Source organism: Galeopterus variegatus, unplaced genomic scaffold, assembly GCF_000696425.1.
Source record: "Galeopterus variegatus unplaced genomic scaffold, G_variegatus-3.0.2 Scaffold28, whole genome shotgun sequence".
Classification (NCBI taxonomy): domain Eukaryota; kingdom Metazoa; phylum Chordata; class Mammalia; order Dermoptera; family Cynocephalidae; genus Galeopterus; species Galeopterus variegatus.
This window is the reverse complement of record NW_007726139.1, coordinates 1,050,205-1,060,385: the sequence shown is the minus strand read 5'-3', so window position 1 is coordinate 1,060,385 and position 10,181 is coordinate 1,050,205. Positions and strand designations below refer to the sequence as shown.

The following is a 10,181-nucleotide window of genomic DNA, read 5'->3' as shown; positions in this document are numbered from 1 at the left end:
GCCAAGAGTTGGAACCAGCTCAAATGTCCATCATCAGATGAGTGGATATGGAAAATGTGGTTTCTCTACACAATGGAATACTACTCAGCTATAAAAACGAATGAAATACTGCCATTTGCAACAACATAGATGGACCTTGAGAGAATACTATTAAGTCAAACGAGTCAGGCAGAGAAAAAGAAATACCACATGTTCTCACTTATTGGTGGGAGCTAAAAATACACAAATAAATTCACTCTCTCTCTCACACACACACACACACACACACACACAAAACCGGGGGTGGGGGGAGAAGATATAACAACTCCAATTTCTTTGAAGGTGTTACAACAAGCAAACGGAAAGGACATTCTTGGGTGGGAGGGGGGAGAGGGAGGAGGGAAGGAGTTTTCGGTGATGGGTCCTAATAATCAACCACATTGTATATTGACAAAATAAAAAAAAATAAAAAAATAAAAAAAAACAAATTCCAGCTTTGCCACTTTCTAGCTGTGTGATGTTGGCTTAGTTAACCATGTTGAACATTAATGTTCTCATCTAAAAGATGGAGATGAAAATAATAAACCCTGTATCACAGTGTTGTGGTAAGCATTACGAGTTAATTTATGTGTTTAGAATAGTACGTGGCACAACACGTACTCATAAAATGTTAGCTATTATTAACATTCTACCCTCTTTTCTTCTCAGTTTTCATAGGCAATTAATTCTCTTTTGCTTTCTGGACCAAGAGGTTTTGAAGCTTCTTCCCAAGTCAATGGTACATACTATAAAAGCAAAGGCTATTTGCCTTTTTCTAATCCCTCCTTCTCTGGCTTTGCTCTTCACATTGCATTTAAAAGAGATTGAAAGTAGAGTCACTAAATTATAGCCCCAGGGCCAAATTCTACAGCCACCTGTTTTGATAAAGTTTTATCAGAACACATCCACCCCTTTTCATTAAGGTAATGTCTATGGCTGCTTTTGAGCAACACTGACAAAGGAACACTTGAGACAATCCATATGGCACACAAATATTTACTTACTAACGGTCCTTTATAAAAAAAAAAAATGCCAACCCCTGACTTACAGTGTAAAGTAGCAGAAAGGGCATAGGATCTAGAGTTACAGGACTAGAGTTTAAATTCCAACACTGCCACTAATCAGCGTGGTGATCTTGGACCTGTCACTTAACATTTCTAACCTCAGCTATAAAATATAGAAGGTCACAAGCCTGTTTTACAGATCTCTGCTGAAAATTATATAAAGCAAAATCTGGACCCTTCAGATGTTGCTTGGACAGTATAACAGTTACGGGCTCTTAGTTTTTAAGCTGATTTTGATTACCATTAGGTAGCACATACACTCACCAGTTCTTCATACACACCACTACTATCTTTCCCCAAACTTTACACATTTTCCTCATCTACTTGGCCCAACTATAGGACACCTAATATTAGATAATTTATGTAAAGCACTTGTGAGATGTAAAGCACTACAAATATTTTAATTACCTTTATTTTAAGGAAAATAACAGATAACTGTTTCAGTCTCTGGCAAGACATAAAGGTTTTTCCCTCACTCCTTTCTCAAAAGTGGCTTAAAACTTTTCATTTTACCCTAAACCCCTCAGAAGAGGTATGTTCCTCAAAGCCAAGGTTAGTTTATTGAATACTGTGTAAGTTGCTCACTGCTTGCTTGTACATTGTATTAACTACTGTGCAAGCCCTATAGGATCAGCTAAAGGTCAAAGGTTAAGTGAGTGGCTATGATTAGTCTTATTCCTTTCATAAAGACTACATATCCCTATGGTGAGACAGCTGACCTCTGAAAGGTGGAAAAACATGCCTGCTAATTATTCTGCTGATTCCTTTAGCTCAAAACTTCTTCCTCCCATGCTATATTTTCTCCACTTCACTTTATTATATATCCTGAAATACCATTTAAAGATTCATTTACATGAATCAACATACTCCTTTAAAAGGTTGATACCAGTGGGACAATAAATTTTAAATTATTCATAATCCCACAAATTTGTCTAGTCATATGGATTGCAGGATGTTGAAAGCAGCCATTCTAAAAGAGAAGGCAACTTAATTTGAAAAAATACTTAATTTATTTTAAGAGAATTCCAGCAGAAGTGTTTTTCAAACAGTATAGCAATCTATCAGTGGGGTGTGAAACCAATTTAGTGGATTTCTTCCATCATTTGAGGGGAAAAAAATGGAACAATATGAATGGAACAGAATGCACTGCTCACACTAAGAATACTTTTTAAATGAAACTTTGGTTTTAGTTTACACACACATTCAAGAAACATGCATACATATGTATAAGTATATCCAATTGAGTAAGAGTTAATTTGTTAAAGGTATTTCTTATTGTGGATTAAGGAAAAACACCATTGTAGAACAGAGGACCCACTTTTTTAAAGCATAACTTCTAAGAATAACAGTCTAACACACAGTTACAAACATTATTATATAAAAATATAATAACTAAACACAAAACAAGGTACATTGCTTATGCATGAAAATGTAGCTTGTAAAATAAGCAACATTTAACTGTAAACACCCTAAAGCTATACTTATACAGCTGACCCTGCCCCACTTTGTATGCTGTTATAATGAATACAATGTAAAATTACTTGTCACATTTTCAAAAATGTCCTAAACATATGCATTAAAAAAATTTTTTAGTAAAAATAAAATTATCTCTTGAAGAGAACATGATTTCACCTTTGACAGCGCAATACCCAGACTCACAAGATGTAAAACCAAAGTCATCTTTTCCTACAAAGGTGGCTTCCCTTTCCAATGTTCACATTTCTATTAAATCCACCTTCTGCTCACATTATCTTAGATTCCAATTTCAACTGTTTTTTCTGAGTCCTCCTTTGGTATATAAGTCCTGAGGTCTCTTTTGAAATATTTCTAAGATTTATACCTTCCACTCTATTTCCACTGATTTTATCCAAGCCCAGGTTCTCACCACCCCATGCTAAAATTGCTAGGATAGCTTCCAAAATGGTTTCTCTACCCCAATTCAACCTGCAAACCACTACCAGATATTTCTAAAAAAATTTTGCTTCATTAGACAATTTAAATTCTTAAGATATCTAATGATTCCTATTACCTTTTAGTTAGTACAGTGTAATGACTGAAACCATAGCCTTTGGAGTTATTCATCATTCAGCTAATATTTACTGAATGCCTACTTCGTGCCTGACCTGATCTGGGCATTGGGAATGAAGCAAGAAACGAGATAAAAAGTCTCTATACTCATGGTGCTTACATTCTAGTAAGTTAGAAAGATGATAAAAAACGTAACTTCAAATATTTATAATTCCTATGAAGGAAATTAAAGGACTATGTGATAGTCAGGAGATTGGGGGGGAAGGAGGAATCTTTAGAAAGGGTAATCAGAGAAGGCTTATGTGAAAAGGAGTTTTTAAGCTGAGGGAAGAATGAGAAGGAGCCAGCCATAAAATGGCAAATCTAACCTCTTTTTATTTTTTTGGCAGCTGGCTGGTATAACGATCCCAACTTTGATGGTGGTGTTAACATCACCACACTTTCCAAGTGAGCTAACTGGCCAGCCCTATAAATCCAAGTCCTTAACAAAGAAACTAACTTGGCATGTTTCAAGAATAACAGAATGACAGCCTAGGTGGATGAACTTGACTAGTTATTAACTGAGTTGGGGAGAGCAGTATAAGAGTAGCTCAAATTACAGCACTCCCTTTTACTAGCTGTTGGATATTGGATAAGCCACTTCAACTTTCTAGTCTGCTTCTGCAACTATAAAATGCAAGTAAAGCCTATCTCATAGGATACACATTAGGATTAAATGAGATGATGTACACAAATATTCAGTAAACTATTTTCATCATTATTATCATTACTACAGATACTACTCGATCGAACTTCAAAACAAACTTCATATTCTAGCATTCACTCATTAAACAAACAAGCATTCACTGAGAGTTTGTTTTCTGACTCAACGCTATTCTGGTCAATGGAAGGGTTGAGAAGATCTGTGTGTACAAGGAATGTAAACAAGTAATTAAAATATGATGGGCAAGATTAATAAGGATCACTAAAAATTCTCTTAACCCTTCTCTGGTTAGAATCAAGTCAAAGAATTTCTTTCTGCAAAACATACTAATCATGCCCACATTTTAGAAGCTCTTCACTAATAGGCCTCATCATCTAGCTCTTGGTTTAGTATTTCCACCAGCTGTTATTTTAAACAGTCAGCTATATTTATATCCAAATCAGTTCGTGCCAGTTAAACTTAATGTAATTGTATACTATACAATTAACTATACCATAGTTAAATATTATAAGCCAAAGAAAACTTGAACGTAAAAGATAGACTTATTTCTACAAAACAAAGCTAAATGCTTTGAAAAGACTACATAAAGGTAAATAGCTTCGAAACTTGCTGTCACGTTAGACATGGTGACTGAACTGAAAATATTATGAGGAAGATAAAGGGATCTCTATCAAAGAAAAGGCCCTGTCTTGTATCAACATGTACATTTATAAATTTTAAGCTTAATGAAAGAAGCCATCATCTTCTTTTCTTTAATTAAGAGAATGGTTCCCAACTATCCACGAAATGAAGTCCCAAACTCCTTAGTCTAACATTCAATGCAACAACCTATCTTTCTAGCTCTTACTTTTCGAAAACGACCTTCATAAAATACATACCTCACTGAAACCTGATTTTTATTTCCCATACATATCTGTATCAGTACCTTGCAGACTTCAAAGTCTCAAAGACCTATATCTTAAAGGACGAGCAGGAGTTGTCTTATGCAGAAAAGCATAAGAGGTGACAGTGGTAGTGTTGGAGACAGTAGGCAGAAGAAAGATGATGAGTTTAGTCTCGAGTTTATTAATTGCGGAACATTCAGTAGATGTGCCTGTAGATAACTGGAAATATAAGACCTTCAGTTTAGAAGTGAAATCTCTGAGTATGTTCCATGAAATTTGGGACCTTGACTGTCTTGTTCAGCATTGTATCCTCAAGAACTAGAACAGTGCCTGGTGCAAAGTTCTCAAATACATGTTTAATTAACATGTTGTTTAGCATACAGCCTGATAGTTAAAGCTGGGTGTAGATGAGATAACCTTTTTCAGATCTCCTAGAAACTGATGAGATCTTCGAACTATTTTTTCCCAGAAATATGCACGTTTATATAAACACTCAATTTTGCACATTTCATGGAGTTCACAGACCACATAACACTTATGTCTGCATCAGTCAGGAGTCTATTGATCTCAAGTTTAATACCACTGATAACGGATTAAGTAAAGAAGAGGGTATAGGAATGAACCATTGGGGACACCCTCCCCACCCCCAAAAAGGAGTAAATGAATATAGAAAACTCAGCAAAGGTCTAAAAATTAAGAAGAGAATCTGGAAGAACGTTATCAGGAAATCATGGAAAGAATTTTTCATAGAGGAAGTGATCTACAATTGCTAATGTGGTGCAGATGTATAAAACACATACATCAAAAGTGTCATTAGGTGCCCCTACAGACCTTAGTGGAATGGTATTGCATGGAAACCAAATTGTGGTTGCTTGAAGGACTGAACAAAGAGAGATAGTAGGAACAGTGAGAAATGAACAAAAACATTTCCAAAAAATTTTTTTCAACAAATACTTACTTAGTGCCTATTATAGGCCAGGTGTTGTGTTAGGCATCCTATTCATGTACTGCCCAAACACCATATTCTCAAGAAACTTGACTACTGTCCTTACAACTCTAAATTCTCTTTCCCACCTCCGCACACCTAAGTAGTAATTCCCCTATGCAATAAACATCAACCAGCTGAATAAATAAATCATATATTCTATTTTTTCATAGAGCTTAATAGACACTTGGACAGTGCTAGACTTACTACATAGGTCTTTTACAGACAAGCGATAAATTTTCCTATCACAAGAAGTACAGTAGTCTTTAAACTCAATTCATGACGTTATTCAATGGAATTCCTAAGGACACAGCTCTGACATTCCCCCCCTCCCGCCAAAATCTACACAAAACACTGTCTCTGAGAGTGGTCCCATCACCTCCTACATCCTAAAAATCTAACGTCTAAAATAAAAATCTAGAATACTCTTTCCTTAGAAATACCTTAAAACAGAATTTTAATTCTGAAAAACTATAAATCTTCATTTTACAAATGAGCAAACTGTATCCTATTAGTTAAGTGAGTTGCCTAAGTTCATTTAAGACACTAAAGAAATTATTCCAATACTAGAAAAATGATTTATAGTTAATCTTTTCTGACAATTTGTTAGTGTTTATTATTAATTCCATTAACCATTCAGTCAACAAATAATTACTGAATTCCTCCCATGTGAAGTGATGTGACAGAGAACAGAATAGGCCTGGGACCTTTCATTCTAGGAGAGACAAAATTTTAAAACATAACACAATTGAGTAAATGCTTCAAAAGCATGAGAACACATAATTGAAGGATCAGGGGTAAGTTTTGCTGCTTGTCTGATTTTGCTGTTGGGGTTTTACTTTTTCTTTTTTTTTTTTTAATTTTGGTGGAGGGATGGGGAAAGGAAGGTGGGTGAGTAAAATGGTCAAAGAAGGCTCTCTGTAGTATGTGACCTTTGATGTGAATTCTGAGAAATAATAAAGTTTAATGGGGGCAAGAGTGAGGCAAGGAGGGAAGAACACTCCTAAAGGAAAGAATAACATGTGTCCAGCCCTAGCACAAGAAAGAGCATGGCAATTTAGGAAATTAAACAAACGCATCGTCAGTTCATTGAATGAGGGGGAGAATGGCTCACAATAAAGCTGGAGACATGAGCAAGAGCTAGGTTATGATGGGAGGGACATAATCATATTAACTAATAATGGCACATCCTTTTTACAGTACTTAGTTTACAATGCACTTTAACATACTTCGTTCCTCAACAAAGTGGTGAAGTAGTTATTATTTACTATTCCAAATCCAATTACATCACTCCTCTTTAAAACGCCCGAAGAGTAAGGTCCAAATTGTGCAGTTAAATCACCCTGTCTGCTGGTAGTTACACACCAACTGATTCTATATTCAGTACCATCATCTAAAAAAGCTATACTGAACATACCCTCATAATAGCACTTTCTAAAAATAACAAAACTTTAAGACATTTTTTAAAAGCATTAAAAACAGCAGCCACATTATCTACCGTCCAGCTTAAGAAATATACGGACACAAGCCTTTTAAAACTATGTATTTAAGGTTTGTCTTCTCCACTAGACTGTGAACTCCTTGAAGGTAGGACTGTGTGTCACTTAACTTGATATATGCAAGATCCAGCACTAAGTACTTAACACTTCTGTTTAATATAATGGATTCCCCCAATACAGGTAGAAACACAGAGGTTCACAGTGTGCTAGAGGGTACAAAGCCACTAAATCATTAAACTCAATTCAAGTATAAAGGACTTTGCATCCTCCCTTACATGTCTGCAACTTTATACTGCTTGAGAGATTAATTCACAAACAATAAAAAGAATTTTCAGTCCACATGTTATCAAGTCATTATTTAAACATCCCACGAAGGCACTTATTGAACAAATTAGCTACTGAAGTCTAGCGTACTTCGCTAAATGCTGGGAATATGAATTTCGATTAGACAAATTATTTGCCTTAATGAATCAAGTTTCTTCTCTTAAGCATGCCTCTCACTTAAGTTTTGGAGAAGGGAAAACTCTTACAGAATTGGTCCAAGATTTGGAACAAACTCCAATCTAGATCAACCAAGGATGGGAAATGAAATCCGTCATACATGGACAGGTGCCCCAGAGTTAACCAGTTATTTTCCCTTTCAGAAAAAGAATTACTAACAAAGAGAATAGACAAAATGGGGAGAAATTAGAAACCCGGTTTTGACGAGAGAAGGAAACGTAAAGTGGCATGTAGGAGAATCAGATCTGTTCACGTATCTTCTACACACCGTTTCTGCACAGAGCTGTAACCCTTACACAGCACTTGCTACAAGGCCTTACAGGCCTTGCATTTCTTGGCTCCAAAGAAGCTTCAGCAACCATCTATCCCGCGTCCTCCGCACCGCCCAGCAACCACAGAAAGTGTTGACAGCCCCAGACCCAGGTCCCTCCCACCTCACAACGGAAAGCTGCTCTGAGCGGTTGGATTGGCGCAGAGGTACGTCGGTCAATCTATCGATGAGGAGACACCGCGAGTCCGTGGTCGGGCCAAGGAAGGGGTCAGCGTCAACCTTCACCTCAACTTGGCCCGTCCAGTTGGAGTTCCGGTGCCGAAGAGAGACCGGAGAACCCAGCTCTCCGTGGGCAGCCGTTTCTCCCAAACTGCTTCCCAGGGCTTTTGGTCTTTCCGCACGCGCCCCACCCGAAGTTACCTTCCCAAGTGACATCATAAAGCTCTGAGACCTTCGCCATCTTCCCAGAACCTAGAAGCAGCGGGGTGAGAGGGCGGGGAGACGTGTCACGTGACCTGAGACCGGGCGGTGGCGGATTACGAAGCCATCTCTCATTGGCCGAGAGAGTGGAGGGGGCGGTGTCTGCCGCGCACATGGGCGCGGCTCTCCGGAGGGGCTGTCGCGGAAGGGGCTGAGCGAAGTAGGCGGCGCGCGGCGTCCCGTGAGTCCGAGGATGCGGTGGCAGCCCGCGGGGCGGCGGAGCCGGCTTGGGGTGAGGTGTCTTTACTGTGAAGCTTTAACAAATGCTGAGTTTTTAATCGCTGCCCATCCCGATTTTTTATTTTTCTCTACATAGGTCCGTCTTTCTCTTCACACTCCCTAGTCATTACCTTTTTCTCCTAACGGCCTGCCACAACGCAGTGTTCTGCCCGAATCTCTTATTTATCCCCAACTTCCTCCTCTAATGAGATTCGCTTTCCGTTTACGTCTTAATGTTCGGATAAACTGATAAATGCCAAAATTTGTATTAAATCTCTTTGAGGGTCTAAGTAGGATTCTGCCTTTGCGCTTTCCGTTCCCGTGGCCGAGGACTTCTTAATGATAACACGAGTGCTTTGGTGCCAAACTGTACACTTAGTTACATGCTCATCGTGCGTGTAATTACTTTATCCCCGTCTGTCTGCCAATGTCGATTTGAAACTGCGGAAGAGCAGGCAATGTATATGAGACTTTCACAGCCCCTAAACTTCGCTCCTCCTGTGGCGGGGGGTGGGGCGGGAGGCGCTCCTTTTCCACCAGACTGATTCCTTTCAGGAACCTTTGGACCTCTCTTAGAGCGAAGGAGAGATGTCTGGAATGCAAGCAAAAATTTGAGGGTCATGAGCATAAATTTAGTATTTGAAGCAATGAGAATGTGAAATTGTAGAGGGAGGATATGTAGTGTGAGGAAAGAAGGCTAAAAATTTCTGCAAAACAGCCATAGCTAAGGGTCAGTAAAGAAGACGCAGTAAAGATTTGAGAAAGGAGAAAAAAGTCATATTCCACAAGCCAAGAAAGTAGAGTTTGTTTGTTTTTTCAACTTTATTGTGCATATAATTGACAAATAAAAATTGTGTATATTTTAAGTGTACAGATTGATGATTTGATGTAAATATACATTGTGAAGTGATTACCACAGCCAAACTAATTAACACATATATCACCTCACATAATTAACATTTGTGTGTGTGTGTGTGTGCATGTGCATATGGTGAGAACACTTAAGATGTACTCTTAGCAAATTTCAAGTGTACAATATAGTCAACGTGCTGTGCATTAGATCCTCAGAACAAATTCATCTTAAAACAGAAAGTTTGAACTCTTTAACCAACATCTCCCTGTTCCCCACATCACAGCCCCTGGCAACCACATTGATAATTCTTTTTTTTTTTTCTTTTTTGTTTACAAAAATTATCATCAATGCCGTCTGCCACAGAGAAGTCATGTAAGGGACAGAAAAAACTAGTGGATTTATAGACTAGGATTAGATTCTAAGTGACCTTTATTCTCTCCAGACTAAACAGACTTTTAAAAAATCCTTCATTGAAGAAGAAAAAAAAAAAAAAATAAAAATGCTGCACTCAGAAATTCTCCGAATGCCCCAGTAAAACAACCTAGTGTAATGGGAAGAACAAGAACTCTCAGATTTGAATCCAGATTCCACCACTTAGTAACTGGGTGACTTTCAGCATGTGTCAGAGATGCTCATATATAAAAAGGTAATAATATCTATATAAAAAGAAACTATC

At 37.8% G+C, this 10,181-nt stretch overlaps 1 protein-coding gene across 1 annotated transcript in view; it reads right to left on the bottom strand.

Moving 5' to 3' along the window:
• The window catches only part of EMC2 (ER membrane protein complex subunit 2), a 53,561-nt gene extending 45,119 nt beyond the window's left edge, over positions 1–8,442 (bottom strand). Inside the window, exon 1 of the mRNA XM_008569755.1 lies at positions 8,374–8,442. Within this exon, the coding sequence (XP_008567977.1) occupies positions 8,374–8,413 (40 nt within the window). The 5' untranslated portion in view covers positions 8,414–8,442. The remainder of the gene's footprint in view (positions 1–8,373) is intronic.
• Positions 8,443–10,181: the final 1,739 nt, after the last annotated feature.